This window comes from Perognathus longimembris, chromosome 1 (genome assembly GCF_023159225.1).
Source record: "Perognathus longimembris pacificus isolate PPM17 chromosome 1, ASM2315922v1, whole genome shotgun sequence".
Taxonomy (NCBI): Eukaryota; Metazoa; Chordata; class Mammalia; order Rodentia; family Heteromyidae; genus Perognathus; species Perognathus longimembris.
Genome location: NC_063161.1, coordinates 90,832,852 through 90,849,619, shown reverse-complemented (window position 1 = coordinate 90,849,619; position 16,768 = coordinate 90,832,852). Strand labels below are relative to the sequence as shown.

Here is a 16,768-nt window from a genome sequence, read left to right as displayed (position 1 = left end):
AAAGCTACTGGCCTTTCTAAACAGTGGGTCATAACCCCAATTACAGCACATTTTTGTTTTTAAAGAGAAAATGTGATACATTCCACCCACACATGTGTTTCTACTACCAGAAGCTAACGCATCTGATTGTACATCACTGAGAAAGGATTTTGTGTGTTTTAGAAACCATTAAACCTTCCTACTTTGGAAAACTATGTGTTAAGGCAGCAAAGATGGAATCCAATATTCCTTACAATAGTAATAACAAAAAATTCTGAGAGGCAACTTCAAGGGAAGCAAAACTCAAGAATGAAGAATGCTATAGTACAAAATTATGGCCAAAAATACTGTATTTTTAACCAGCAAGATCATTGGGGCATTATTATACAACATTAGGTGTTTTTTGCAAAACTAGTTCCCATCCCCAAACAATAGACAATACATGCATTTGAATGACATTTTAAGAACAGTAAATATGATTCTTTTAAATACTGCAAGTTAAAAATGTTTTGTGACCAAACTCCCTAAATACATAGGTCTAGTAAGGGCTTCCAACACGATGAAGGGAGGAATCAGAAGCTGCATTTAGAATTCTTTGCAGAAAAGAAATCACCCCAAACAAGTTCAAATCAAAGTAACCTAGACTGAGTTACACAGTAATTTCCCACTTTCTTTTCTCCAACCTAAGAAATGTTCGACTGAGGAATAACTTTCCTGTTTTATTTTTCTTCTATGGAAATTAGAATTCCTTTAGCTAAGCGAGGTCCAATTTTACCCAAGAGACATGTACATGTCATCAACTATTTGGCTGGAACCATACAGAGGGAGGCGCCATGGTACATGAGGAGGGTAAGTGGGAAATGAGTATCTGAGTGTGTGTAACACACTTGGAATGCACGATTTGAGAGGCTGTCACTGAGGGGTAGTGGTAGTGAGGAAGACAGCAGGAAATGGTTAGTCTACAAGTGTAGACTTGGTACTAAGTTATCTCCTGAACGGCAGGTGCCTGGCTCCAAAAATCTCTACCTAATCACACACAACTATGACAGCGCTTTTTCTAATTGCATGAAACCAAGATGAAATCCTAAAGACACAGGTACCAGGACAGATCTATTAAACACTACCTAGGCTGGAAGTATGAAACATACAATATTACTAGTTTTTAAGTTTTCATGTGTGTTTCTAACCAAGAGTTCTTTGGAAGAAAAGATGAGTGTGTACCAAGCACATCGTATTTGTATCAATAGAGATGTTGTTCATTACCAATTAAGTGGTCTGAAAAACCCTTATTTGATTTTAAGAAGAGCAGCAATATACATTACAATATTTGGGTACACTTTATTTTTATATGGGTTAACATTCTGCTATATTTCATTTCATTCATTCTGTTTTTAAATTTTTTTGAGAAACTGAAAACAAAGGGAAATCAAAAGTAACCGGAAGGTAATCTCAGGGGAATTTCCAACCAGTATCTGAGTCTTGCAGTATCTCATTATGCAGCCCTTTCTTCCCATTATTTTTTTTTTTTGCAAATAATAAAGTCATTTTGACCCAAATCCAGTATCAATAGCTTTTAACCAATTCCTAACTTAAGACAACTAAAATTTACAATCACGTGGCAGTATAAATTTTTAAATTACAGTTCGTACACCATGACAATCAAGATAGTCTGAAGTACAAAAAGTAAGTTGCCCTTTTGCTGAATTACCTTTTTAAATATCAGGCCTGCTAATCGAGAGAGAGAGAGAGAGAGAGAGAGAGAGAGAGAGAGAGAGAGAGAGAGAGAGAGAGAGAGAGAGAGGTTTCAGGTTTTCTTCAAACATTTTTGTAGATATCACCTGCTGGTACAACATATGCAGGTTCCTAAGATTTTTTTTTTTCTTTCTAGTCTACTCATGACATTCAACAGAGCTTTTTATGTGGAAATGTTAAGAAAGGAGAAAAAAAAAACCCAATGACTTCTAAGGGATTCAATGACTTTTAATGAATGTGTTATTTCCCTTTGTTTCAGATATGAGGCACAGACTTCTGAATTTAAGCTCTGTAAGGCATAGTACAAACCTCCAATTACAAATAAGGAATTTACTGTGGGTCAGAACTGCCAAGTCACACAAAAAACGGGGAAAAAATCATCTGTAAACTGGTAGACTGTGGTGTGTTATGTGAGTCATGAAATGGCTGCTTGCCTTGGTAAGCTGAAGAAAGGTTTCTGTGTTTGGTGTTGTGTTTTTGAAGAAGACATGCCCAAGTCACCATAAAACTCCCACAAGCCCCCATCACCTAGAGCATCAACAACAGGAGCCCAGTGTGCACGCAAAACAGGATGCTGCAGTCACAAGAGAATAGAAAGCAGGAGTAAACTTTGTTTTTATACAAAACTGAAAAGAATCCCTTCCCGCCCTTAGCCCCTACAATAAAACCCCAAACAAACAACAAAAAAAACCCTTTTAGTTCAGTTGACTAGTGTGAATACAGTTAGGTTTCTACAAATCACTGCAGCTAGGGTGATCAATATTTTCCTTTCTCAAAAGAAGGGAGCCTGTCATGCACCCCAGGATGAGCAGTGAAGCCACAAACCTCAATTCTGCATAGCAAATTCCATCCTAATTTCATAAAGACAACTATAACGATCCTTCCTTGTTTTTGCTCAGATTCTTCGTGTTTTGAGATCAGGTTTAATCGACTACATCTACTATAGCTCTATTAAATAGAATATCTTGATCCCCTAGAACTGTAACACTATGATCTTGTGATGAGGTTTTCTCTATACACACTGTAGGCCATCAAATGTCGTTGCTTACTTTTTTTTAAAATTTTGTTTTGTTTTGCTGCACCAAATTTAAGATTGCCCTTTCAGGCAAGCAGTGGTCTCTAGCTGTTAAAACATTTCCTTAGTGGATCACAATAGCGTCTGAAACTGCCTTTCTAATAAAGGCCATCAGAGAGGTAATACTAAACTGTGCATTTGCCAAATAAGAATATGAATTGTATAAAAGCTCATATTCCAATCCTAGATCAAATGGCAAAAGTTCTACAAAGTTGGTTTCCATGTTTGTATAAAAGCTCTGACTGATTTTTATGAGTTTTGCTATGAAATTACCTTTGGGTCATATAACCAGTATACCTCTACTCAGGAATGTGCATTTTATACAGCACGATGCTAGTACCGCTCTGTATGATAGTAAGTTTTTTTTTTTCTTCTTCTCCTTTTCTAAATGGAAAAAAAATCCCTAGTCAGAAATAAACTGACAAATTTACATTCTCCTCTCTTAAAAAAGTAAATAAAATAACATTATTCAAAATGTGAATTAGCTATAAGACATACAATACAATTACATAGATACATATCAATACAGCACATTCAATCTGCCAAAAATTAATGATTACAAAGCCAGTATGGATGCTGCAGTATCAAGAGAGATGTATGTACAATGATTAGAGCATTCATAATTGCACTATACCTACAGTCTGTTCATTAAATTACAGGTGCTTTCTGAGCAAGGAAAACAAAAGTAACCTGTGTTGTTTGAGGCTGGGAGAGAAGAGTGAGAACACTTCCTTACTGTTAAGGAACTGTCTGATGAGCTGTTAATTCTTTCCCTCCCCATGGTTATTCTCCCCAAGTGATTTTTGTGGAAGTTTAGACTAGTGCCAAATAGTATTGAGACCAGCACTGTGGCCTGATTTTAACTTTCCAGCAGCTTTAAAACAACTATTGACTTACTTTCTTAAGTCACATTTCAACTTCAGCTGCTTAACAGAAGATTTTCCATACATGTGTTGTATTGTTTGTGTTTGTTGAAAAATTGCACATGTAGAGTTCTAGTTTAGTTACATAAATACATGTTTGATGAAACACTGAAAGGTTACTTTTGAGTAAAGACCATAAATCTTCCTTAAGTTCAACTTAACCAGTCATCAGTTCAAGAAAATCTTGAAGGTCCAAACTAGCAATGACTTTTTTTTTGCAAGTTTAATGTGTCAGGATAACACTATCAACCAATAGTTCTGGCAGACTTACTTGAACTTAAAAAGCATAAAGAGTAATAAGTAAAACTTGCTTCAAATAAAGAGACAAAAAAACCCCCAGATTTGATGATGAACCACAGATACTTTTTCTACACTGCTGCGATGTGGACACTGTACAATGTGACCTCAAGGGCAAATAAAAGAATGGACCACAAGAGAGTCAAATTTACAGTGAGTTACCAATTGTTTGGCAACTGGAATTTCAGGTTCATTTTCAGCCAGTCATCATTGGCTTCACAGTCTTCCTCTTACATTTTAAGACACTGGCTTTTATTGTTAAGCTCTTCTTAACACATTCTGTTTTGTAAAAAGCCAGCTTTGGCAACACATATTCATAATAAAAATCACTTTTAAATTGTGGCCTAAACACAAAGAAAAAAAAAGAGGGAAGGAAAAGTTGGAAGAAATAAAAACAGGAGAACCTATGAAAAAGTAGCAGCCACTGGGGAATGTAGTGTCTGTTGGCATATTATTTGGCATTGTGATTTTAAAGAGAGGGTGAAAAGAAAAAAGAGAAAAAGTAGTAAGTTAAGGAGGAAGAACAATGGCACATGAACTTCAAAAGGAAAGACTCTTGTGTGTGTCTTTGCTCATGCCCTCTTACTTCACCGAGTTTCTCTGAGCAATCAAACTATGGCTGAAAGACAAAACCCAGAAGAAATGATACCCCTGGGCATCAGTTGTCCCAGTGCAAAGGGCAACAAGATAAAATGCATATTTAAAAAGAAAGACTAGATATGTATCCAGAGTAATACATTTTAAAACCATAGTAGTAATACATATAATCCCTCAGCAAAAAGGTTAAATTAAGCTGATATAGGATGGCTTAAATTGAATGATGTTGTCCTGACTGTATCATTCAAGAAAAATCTTGACCAAGAATGGAACTAGGATAAAGGCTGTTATAATGTCGGAGTGGGAAGAAATCAGGAGGGAGGTATGACTGAGGAAAAAGAGAAATCAGCTTTGTTTTGCTCAATAAAAAAGAAAGACAGAGAGAAAAGGAGAAAAAACTCTTATCTTTGCTGAGTGCATGACTGAGGATGTAAAATACATTGAGTCACAAGATTTTGCCTAAAAAAAGAGAGGAATGTGCTGGGACTGTACTTCAGCATCCTCTGTTTTTGTTTTTTTTTTCCTCTGAATAGGTTTAAATAAAATCATAATATTTACTACAAACTCTGTGGACACACTCACAGAGTCCAGGACGGCAATAAATTAGTATTATGCAAATTGTTTTCCACAGAAATCCAGTCCCTCTTGTGTATCTTCAATAGCCCACCAGGGGAGGGAAGGGCAGGTTTCTGGGAGGCACGGTTAGACCAGATTGTACTCCTTCAGGTTCAACTGGAGAATGGTGTCCTTGACAGCAGCAAAGACAAAGCGGATGTTCTCGGTGTCTGTGGCGCAGGTGAAGTGGGAGTAGATAATTTTGTCACTGTCTGGGTTCAGGTCCACGAACATCTTCAGGATGAATTCTCGAGCTGCCTGGGCATCTCTCTGGGGTCCTATGAGCCAAAGGAGGAGAGGGATAGTCTGTCAGCTGATACGTCAACACATTTGTTTGTCATTCGTTCAACAAATATTGCTTGTGTTGATCAAACAGGTTTGATCCATTACAGTCATGTTGCCTTACAGAATCATGTGGTAGTTATCCTCCTGCTCACTTCACTTGCCTCTGATTCCTGGTATATAGAGAGCCACTGCGGGCTCTTCAGCAGGGGAGTGGTAGTTTACTTCTGCTATGGTGGATGAACTGGGTCAGTTCTATAATAAAGTGTGCACAGACATAGCTGCCTCGAGCCCCCTTTGCCAATCTGTTCCTTAAGATCTGTCGTAATGAATTGTTGTACATTCTCCAGACTGAATGTCACTCAGAGGAGTGAGATCCCTCTTCCTGAGGTTCAGGTCTTGCTCCAGCAGGCTTCTGCAGCCTCAGTCTACATTCTGCATTGCAGTATTCAGTTCACTAAGTGCAATGGTTAAGACAGTTGGCTTGCATTTTCTTACATTTATTGGGGTCTCTTATGTTCTAAGCATTTCCCTAGACAGTCTGCAAAAAAATTGTGATAATATTTATTTGGATAAATCAGAAGACTGTACTGGATTCTTGAGCAAAATGAAAGATTAACTGGACATCATCAAAATTAGATACATCTGAGAATCAAAGCACATTACCAAGAAAATGAAAAGTCATCCTAAAGAATGGGATACAATATATGCAAATTATGTATGTAATAAGGATTTAGCATCTTGAATATATAAAGGGCTCCTATGACTCAACATAAAGCAACCCGCCTGATTAGAAACTGAATAAAAGACATGAATATATTTTTTCACAAGAAAACATACAAATGACCAATAAGCACTAAAAAGATGCCTAAGAAGCTGAGCACTAATGGCTCATGCCTATAATCCTGGCTACTCGGGAAGCTCTGCTTTGAGGATCCTGCCCAGGCAGGAAAGTTCATGAGACTCTTTATCTCCAACTAACTACCAAAAAAGCTGGAAGAGGAGGTGTGATTTAAGTGGTAGAGAGCTAGCCTTCATTAAAAAAAGTTCAGGGACAGTGCCCAGGCCCTGAGTTCAAGCCTGTATACAAACCCACACACAGATGGGTAATTCTCTTTCTTATTGCGATACTCCTTTCCATCAGCTAACATGGCTGTCTGGAAAGAAAATACCCACTGAGAGGATGTGGAGAAGTCTGTGTACTCCTGCACTGTTGGTGGGCCTGTAGTATAGCCCCTGAGGGAACAGTATGATGGTTCCTCAAAAGCTAAGCTAAAATTCCTGTTAAGAGTCAGCAATTCCGCTCCTAGGTATATATGAAAAAGAACTGAGAGCAGGGCCTCTCACTAGTGTGAAGGTTAACAGCAGCACTGGTCACAATAGAAACTGGGAAACCATGCAATAGTGGGAGTATTCATGCAATGAAATGTTACTCTGCTATAAAAAGGAATGACATTCTGAGAGATGTTATATGATGCATAGATCCTTGAGAACATTATAGTAAATAAGAAGTTATCATACATGGTCAAATATGGTATGATTCCACACACAAGAGAATATAGAATATGTAGATACAGAGACTGAAAGTGCAGTAGAGGTTGGTATGAGCTGTGGGAGGGGGACAGTGGGGTGTTATTACTTATTTGGGGTGGTGAAAACATTTTGGAAATACTGGTAATGGTTGCACAGTAGTGTAAATATAATTAATGCCATAGAATTGCACACTTAAAATGGTTGAGAGGACAAGTTTTATGCCGTATGTATGGTATTTTATTGTAATCAAGAAAATAATGTAATATACCCAAACCATTCATTTTATACTTTAAGTGGGTGAGTTAATATCACATATGAATCACATCTCAAGCTGTTAAAAATGTATTTAATAGATTCTGAAAGCATAATTGAAAATTACTGCACATGAATAACATCTATGACCATCAGACCCAGCTCTATATTGTTATAAGTTACTACATGTTGTTACAAGTTAACTCTACAACAGCATAGGGATAATTCCCTGGGTTCCTCCATCCAGTTCCTTCCCTCGGGAAATACTTCCACAACGTGGCTTTCTCTGACCATATTCTTGTCATGTATGAACTGGAATAAAGGGACCTTTAGAATAAAGGTCCAAAGTTTGACCACCATGCTCCTGAGTTCTAGACAGCCAGCTTGGGAACTTTCACATCCAGGTGTCCCTCTCCTATGCTTCTGCCAGCTTACAGCCAACACAGCCAGAGCCAGAAGGAAATGATGATAAAAACAGGTAGGTTTTCCTCATTTGTACAATTAGCACATTATTGACTTAGACTATGTCCTGAATGGAACCTTTGATTAGTGATTAAGAAGCTGGTACAGGGCTGGGGATATGGCCTAGTAGCAAGAGTGTTTGCCTCGTATACATGAGACCCTGGGTTCAATTCCCCAGCACCACATATACAGAAAACGGCCAGAAGTGGCACTGTGGCTCAAGTGGCAGAATGCTAAGCCTTGAGCAAAAAAAGAAGCCAGGGACAGTGCTCAGGCCCTGAGTCCAAGCCCCAGGACTGGCCAAAAAAAAAAAAAAAAAAAAAAAAAAAAAGCTGGTACTGTATTAAATAAAAATGTTGCACCATTAGAAAACAATGTCCTCTACAATTATTCAAGTGTTAGTTTCACAATCATACTGAAAACATTTAAAGCGAGACACGAATGGACTGTCAAAGCAGGAAAAATGGTATTATTTCTTCCCTGAGATTTGTACTCACTGCATTTTGAAAAAGAAGGGACTGGAACCATTTTTAATTCTAAAGGAAAACTAGAACAAGATTCAAGTCACTGAAGTGCACTTGGAGTATGTTATGATTTTATGCATAAATTATGTTATTTGAATAAACATAAAGTACAAAGCAATCAGTATAGACAGCACAGCAGGAACAGAACTCCACGGTCTCTATGAACAAATTCCCAATTCAAGCCCATCTGGAACTGGTAATCTCCCTTTCTGAAGAGAAACACAGAAATGGCATTTACTCTGATTAAGACCTTGTAAGTGCAGAAATAAAAAAGTGTGAAATTTATAATACTATAAACATGCTTAGCACAAAAATATTACTGCAAAGTGGGCCTGGATTCTTTTCAAAAGGCTTAGCTCATCACACAAGGCCTAAGACTCATGAAATGACAGCTGCCTTTGCTTTGAGAATAACAAAACCAATGTCTTTTCTTTTTCTGTGGCCAAGTTTCCTATGGGCATTGTGTGTCGACTGTTGTATAACAGTGAAAAACTTCTTCACATTTCCAACCATCTGCAGTAGGTGGATACTGGAAGAATGGGGAATCTGGGGAATGGATTGGCCACAAGAGGTTTGTGTAGAGATTGGGAAGATGCTGAAGACAGAAACCAATAGTTCCACAAATACCCAGACTGTAAAGAAGTCCTACTGCAGAACAGCCAACCACTACATGGTGTGGCTGTTGGCTGTACTTGAGCAGCCCAGGAGTGTTTAGTAATGTGGGTGGGCAGTACTCTCTGTTCTTGCGCATGCCTATTGCAGGGTGGGAAAGGGAGTAGGCCCACAGGCTGTGCAAAGGGTGGTCATTTTCAGTCTGTTGATTCTCAGCAAATTGTGAGAAAAACTTCAAGTCTACTCCTCCATGTGTGAGGCAAATGACTCCAAGTGTACACCAGAGTCCCTCAGGCCCGTGTTACTCAGGCAGAGCTGTGTGGAAAGGACAATCTTGTTACAGGGAGAGCAAGGCTGCTGCAGGTCACCTCGTCCCTGGCCTCCCCAGGAGCACCAAGGAACAGGCTCAGGCATTCACGACTTGCTAACAGTGAGTGGAAACTTGAAAGAAATCAGTGATTAAGGAAGTCTTTTGTTTTTTAGGAGAACAGCAAAGTAGGAAGAAAAATAGACTGGGAGAGAGGTTGTATGCACACGGCTAACCAAAGAGGGCATTCACTATCTCTTAAGACCTAGGACTGTCTCAAGCACACAGAATTCACCCTCAGCCTCAACTCAGCAATCTGCAAATTTTCAGTAGATGGGATTACGAGCTCATTAAATATCTAACACTTCACTTCCATGAGCTAGCACTGTACCCAAGGCAAGTGCCATGGAGAGATGCTAGCATCTGTGTGTGTGTCTTCTTAATCAGCTAAAGTCAAAGTTATGGTCACAACGTAATTCTAGCCATGTGGGAGGTTTGAAGTCAATCTACACACAAAGTTAGTGAGCCCCCCAATCTGAGATATGGTGGTACATGACTGTAATATCAACTATAAAGGAGAAGGCTCTGAATGAAATAACCTATTTGACAACTAAAAGCCAAAGGGCTGGGGGTGTGGCTCAAGTGATAAAGCATTTGCCCAGAAGCAAGCATGGTTCCCTGATTTCAAGTCCTAGTATCAATCAACCAGCCAAACCATTTTTCTTGCTGGCACCTAACAGCAATAGTGTTAGGTTGTAATGTTATAATGATAGTTTATAGTAGGTGTAACAAGTACTTCTAGATTTAGCTGCTTGTGTTAGGTGCTGTGTTAGTGGTTTATGACTTCAATCCTTTTTATACTCAGGAGGAAACTAAGTAGAGTTAAACTTGTCCAAAGAAATATAGCCAGGGAGTGGCAGAGTCAGAGTTTTGAAATATTCAAAGTGCACGCTCTATGTTACTATCCCAACTTAAGTTGGCAAACTGTCTGTAAATGGCCAGAGACTAAATGTCTAGCTTTTCAAAGCTAAATATTCAATTTCTGGCACAACTCTCTACTTCTGCTGCTGTAGTATGAAAGAAGGCCTAGAAATGGGTGTGGCTGTGTCTTAATACAACTTTTATTTATATAACCAGGTAGCAGGCCAAGCTTTATCAGGGCAGTGGCCATGACTTATTTTCTCTGGAGATGTTTGATGTGGATGCATTTTATTAGTCAGTTACTGAGCACTTCTCAGAACTGGGTGCCCAGTTGTTCAGAATTTCCCAGCATTGCTCGGGAAGGCATTATCAGTTTCTAAGGGTGAAACAAATACAGCAAAGCCATGGAGGACTCAAGTGGCACTGCACATTTCAAGTGCTGCACTGAGAGCCTAAGAGATAGCTACTACTAGAAGGATGGTGGGACTTCCTTGGAGCATGAAGTCCAGAAAGTAAGTGCTTCCTAAAAATTCACTATGTGTGAATCAGCATGCTTTTACATGGATAACACAGGATATAAAATATACTCACAAACTCTAAAGGCCTTGAAAAATCAAGTGACTATGACTATGTTTTGTGTTAGAAAATAGCATGTTTTGTGTCATTACAAGCAGGGCATACAGGGACAAGTACTCCAATAACCCCACATGCAGACTCTGCAGCCAGAGTAGTGCTGGCTCATCTGGCACTGCAGGCCCACTTACCATCGTATTCTGGGAAGTAGTCAACTAGGTGGGAATACATAATTTTCTCCTCTAGAAGATCTTTCTTGTTTAAGAACAGAATAACCGAGGAGTTCTGGAACCATGGATATGTGATAATTGTTCTAAAGAGTGCTTTGCTTTCCTCCATTCGATTCTGGAAAAAAAAAATCAGAAAAACAAAAAGTAAATTACATGATTACTCAGTCTGTGAACTGTGCTTATTTCCTAAGCCCAACTCATCTTCTGTATGCTTTCAATTTTTATGGCTTTGAGTTGGGATCACCAGAATTTATATGCAAATAATTGGCTGTTTTCATTATGTAAACTCTCAGAACGACAAGCAGAAAAGGAAAATAATAAAAATATCTCCTGAATTAACTTTGAAGGTTGAAAGAAATAAATACAGTCTAGACAATCATGTTTTATTTCGAACATGGTCATAAATTTCTCCCCAATTTTAAATTCAAGACCAAGTACTTAATACATAAACTAAACACTAAATACCAGTCCTCATTTTTCATTTTAATGTCCTAATATATGTTAATTTTGGACTTTCATAATTAGAAGCATTTTGAACATCCAAAACAAAGTCTTAATTCTTTGCCCATCACTACTAGAATACATACATATGTGTGTCGGGGGGGAGTGTCCAATGATAAAACAAGCACATGGGAAGAGATATTCATAGCTTTCTTTTCAGTGCACATATTTCTCATAAGTTTTAGATATAACTTTAGAGAAACACGTGGTGTCTTCTTGGAGATATTCTAGTCTTTATAACCTCCAGCATTTCAAGCCTACTGTGCTAACAGAAACCTCAATGGATTCTTAAGGAAATTAGCCAGTTTGTCAGTGTTAAATGAAAATGTTAATTTTCATGAGTATCTCAGGAAGGTACTCCTGAGGCAAATAATGCTGGTCACACAGCTTCTTCACCTCCTTTCACAGTATCTCTAAACCAATGCCTACTCTGAGTCACAAGTAAAGGCAGGTTTGAGGAATCCTCTTTTCCCTGAGAAATTAGAGCCTTACGTATGGACACACCGTGAAGACTACAATCTGCAATCTTCTTTCTTAGGCCCAGCAACAGCCTGCCTGAAACAGAGTCTAATCCTGCTGCTAACAGGTGGCTCTGGGGTTTAAGACACAATGTTGAGAGCCCTGCAGGGCTCAAGGCTGTGCTATGACTCAGGCCCACATCAGAAGGAGTTTCCCTTTCCTGGTGCTCACTGTGGTGAAGCATCTTACTGAGCCAGACAACTCCAGGACTTTTGCTAGAAACTCTGAATGAAAAACTTTCCTTTCATGAAGAATTTACAAGAGGACTAAGAGCCTCAGAGGCTCATTAGCAGCAACCAGGATGACCTGGCCCATCCTGGCCTATGGGTAGGCTGAAGGAGGTTTTGGACTTCCTGTTACCAACCTACCATTTCTCCTGAACTCAGTGAAGGATGGCACTGATGCAGGTGAAAAAGCTAGAATGAGGGACAGAAGAGATGGGAGGGGCCTGCAAGAGAAGGTCTTGCTGGTCTCTACTCCTTCAAAAAAAGAAGCCCAAAGGACTCAAGAACCATGTACACACAACCACAACGATCTGATCACACTGTCATTACTTTTTTCGGTCCATGTGGCTACAGAAATGTCAGACTGTTGCCCAGTCCACACTGACAGGTAAGTCACTTCCGCCATGGGTGGGAACCTGCAGAGGGGTAACACTATATGTGAAGCATTCACTCAGATCCCCTGCCCTAGGGAAGGGCTAGGCTACCTGCTCCCTATCTATAAGTGCCAGCAGGATGGTGTGACTATGAATGCCCTTCCTCCTCCTCATCAGACAGCAAGCAGTAAGTGAGGATTCTTATACCTCTGACTTCTCACATCCCAAATCAATTCTCCATAGAAATCCTTACTAAAAAGCCAAAGACTAAGCCATTTTTCAAGCATTGTAATCTCTAAAAAGTACTGCTTTGTAATGTGATCTCATGTTAACCCATGACTGGATAAAGCTCCACATTGCCTGACTCTAGGAAACACCTGCAACCTAAGCCCGACATAACTCTCTCTTCTCTAGATAAAAAGGATCCAGTATTGCCACTAGCACATAAGTGTGAATGTTCTCTGAAGAATACCATCCTCATTCCTAATGTCAAGGCCCAAGGTCAACTGGACTTCTCCCAAGCAATTTATGTGGGGCTCCCTCCTTCTTCCTACTGGGCACTAGTTGGGCTATTCCTGGTAGCCCCATCATTCAGCAGGTAATATTGAGTGGTAGTGAGCATGAGTACACTGGCGACAGAGGCCCTGCTGCAGAACTGAGCAAGATAGGCATCCCAGTGGGCAACTCAGGTGCAGAGTGGGCCCACAGCATCACAAACAGAAGAGGCTGGGGTCATAGGGGATAGGTCAGAGAAGGTTTAAAAAGAAAGGTAGGTTTGAGCTGAATCTTGTCAGATGAATGAGAGACTGACTATGAGAAAGAAAATTTAAAACCATAGTCCTGTGAAGGAATCACCAGGGGTTCTGATCTGGAACATGAGCATTAAATAAGAAAAATAATCATTTCCTTTTCATTTTCATTGTAATAGTGGGGGCAGGGGTGGCACAAACATTGGAAGTTACATGCAGAAATTGTGCCCAGCCTCTAAGGGTCTGCAATCCCTGTTGGGATGCAGGGATGTAAGGAGGCCTTCCAAAAGCCCTATGGATACAATAGAAGAACTGGATGAAATGATTCAGGAACAAACTCCTTTTTGAGTAGGGAAAAGGCCAGATCCAGTTAACAGAGCCCAAGAGTCCTCCTGTTATGGTCTGGTCCAAATTTCTGCAATAAAAAGACCCTGGAGAGCTCAAGTAGTATAATCTTTTAGAAAGACGAGGTCAAAGCCCAACAAAATCAGCACCAAGAAATGGCTACATGCAAGAGGGGTTGTGGGGTCAAGGGGAGAGGGGTAGATGAATGAAGTGAGGACGGGGGAGAACGCAGTCAAGAATCTATTGTATATACATCAGAATTTTTAAAAGGGAAGGATGGGTTGAAGGGTAGTGAGTCTGTTGAAGGGGGTGATCAAGATGCACTGTATTCATTAACTGTTTTGTTAAATGGTATCTCCTTTGTACAACCACTTAAAGATAATAAAAAATAAAAAAGAAACTACAATTGCTTAAAGAAAATATACACATATATGTATATATACATATATGTATGTGTGTATATATGTGTGTATATGTGCGTGTATATATGTATACACACACTTGTACATATGTATGCATGTACCGAACAGACTACCAGAACTAAATTTTATGTTTGTACATTTGCAGCTCTGCAGCTATTGAGCTCGATTTTGCTCATAATCATTTCCTTGTGTCTTTCTGCCAAGTTAGTGCTTCTGTTTGTCAAAAGTCAGCATTTAACACTGAAACAGATATGACCATTGGTTTCAAAACCTTTTGCAACTTCTCATTATTTTGCTAATAAGTGTGTGTGCTCTTTTCACAAAGCTCATTCATTTTTTAAAACAAAGAACTCATTGAGACTGAGATCCTTAATTCTTTTACTTGATACCGTCACCTGCCTGCCTGCCTCCCTCTTGATATTTTTTGCTCCTTTACTATCTTGCTACACCACACCGGAATCACATTCCCTTATGAACTAGAATAAGGCCTTAAATGCAGAACCAAACACTGAGGAATCACCTCATCAGTGAGGGACTGATAGTCATCTGTTAGGTACCCCCAGCTGGGACTGATCACAGGCAGAAGAATGGATGAAACCCAGAGAAACTTGAATGGAGCTCTCCTGGGTACAAAGGTGTGCTGTACTATCTAAGAGGCACTGGGTCTGAGTGGGCCACAACCTCACTACTGGATGTCAGAAGCCATTGGGTGGCTGTGATTCTATGCTGCCAAGCTTTCTGTTACAAAAGGAGGCTAGGGAAATGTACGATATGAGTAAATGAATAAGTAAAAGAATGAATCCATGGGTGTGTCTGTATAGAAGAGGAAAACAAGTCATGATAATTCCTAGCACTGTTAATCTCAGATCTTCATAGTTACAGAACAGTACATCTGTCAGCCACATACATTGAAATGCTTATTAACTAGATTCTGGAATTTGAACTCAGAGCTCAGAGCCTGGTGCTGTCTTGGAGCTTTTTGATTTTTTTTTTTAAACTCAAGGATAGCACTCTACCACTGGAGCCACAGCTCCACTTCCAGCCTTTTTTTTTTTTTTTTTTGGTAGTTTACTGGAGATAAGAGTCTCATGAGCTTTTCTGTTCAGGATGGCTTCGAATTGTGATCTTCACATCTCAGCATACTGATTAGCTAGTATTACAGATGTGAGGCACCGGCACTTGGCCAGGTCTCATTTTTCTCAGCACCATATCTGTTTAGAAACCCGACCAGAAAAGGAGACCAGTAAAATACAGGACTTTTATGCTTTGGGAATTTAAACACCATATTTCACTTCTAATAGCCACAAAAAAGTCTTTTCAGAAATAACTCACTAAAAACATCTCTTAAATTAGCTTAGTAAAGATCATTGTTAAGACTAGGATCAACTAATTTATTTCTTTATGTAATGACCCATGGCATTGTGAAATTTCAACTTAGCAAACATCAAGTAATTTTTAAAAATTCAAATTCCTAACAAGGAACTAGAAACATTCTCAAGTATTTACTTCATTTACTTATGTCTACTGGACAAACTAATGCAACAACTAATGACAAAGGTTTATGAAAATAATTTGCAAGCCCAGTCTTTTGCCTATTTCTTTCCCCCTTTGACTTTTTAGGGAAAGGCTTTGCTGTGTTGACTTTCTAACTTCAGCAAGATCACACTGTTATGTGTCCGAACTGATGTCTGCACTAGATTTCATTTTTTTTTTTTTTGCCATCCCTGGAGCTTGCCTCAGGGCTTGAGAACTATCCCTGGCTTCTTTTTGCTCAAGTCTAGCACTTTGCCACTTGAGCCACAGTGCCACTTCTGGCCGTTTTCTATATATGTGGTGCTGGGGAATCGAACCCGGGGCTTCATGTATACAAGGCAAGCACTCTTGCCACTAGGCCATATTCCCAGCCCTTGCACTAGATTTCAAAGTGTACTCGATGCCAATGGGGGGCAGGGGGGCAGGAGAAGAGGAGGCTAGGGAGATGCAGGGAGTGGAGTTCAGAGGAATCCATCAGCTCTTTGAAAATGTGCTGCAGATGATCTGGCAAAGAGTGGGTGCTCATGGATAGAGTAGCCTGGTGAAGGACCAGGCTTGTGAACTGGGGACCTTCCTCAGAAATGTGGCTCTCTGTGAGTGTGGGCAGGTGGTTGAGCCTCAGTTTCCCTTCCAGGGTTTGTGAGGACAGAAGGAGACAGTCTATACATTGAGGCAATGTCATATATGATCTGAGCAAAATGGTTTTCAAAGGCTGGTGGCAAAACTGCTATGCAAGACCCTCTTGGTGAGCGATTTGCTAATCTCAAATCACTGGCCAAGCAGTAAAGCCAGTGAAATCCTTCCATTATCTGGAACTGTACATAATTTCGAATCTCGACACACTTGATTGATGAGATGCTAGGGAATTACCCAGGTCTCCGTCAATTTCACATAATGCTTCAGGGGAGTAGTTTCAACATCTCTAAAAATGCTTAGAAAACAATCCTAGAGAAAACCAATAAAACAGCAGACATAAGAGGTAAATGGTAATAAGAGGTAATTGGGGGCTGGTGGCTCATGCCTCTAATCCTAGCTACTAAAAGAGGCTGAGATCTGAGGATCACGATTCAAAGCCAGCCCAGGCAGGAAAGTCTGTGAGACTCTTATCTCCAGTTAACCACCAGAAAACCAGAACTGGCGCTGTGGCTCAAGTGGTAGAGTGCTAGC

The 16,768-nt window shown here is 39.7% G+C and overlaps 1 protein-coding gene across 1 annotated transcript in view; it reads right to left on the bottom strand.

Annotated features, from left to right (window-relative positions):
* Positions 1-311: 311 nt before the first annotated feature.
* Positions 312-16,768, bottom strand: part of Gnaq (G protein subunit alpha q) — a 271,646-nt gene continuing 255,189 nt past the window's right edge. Inside the window, exons 6-7 of the mRNA XM_048332041.1 lie at positions 10,896-11,049; positions 312-5,516 (exon numbers count right to left, since the gene is read on the bottom strand). Of these exons, the coding sequence (XP_048187998.1) occupies positions 5,326-5,516; positions 10,896-11,049 (345 nt within the window). The 3' untranslated portion in view covers positions 312-5,325. The remainder of the gene's footprint in view (positions 5,517-10,895; positions 11,050-16,768) is intronic.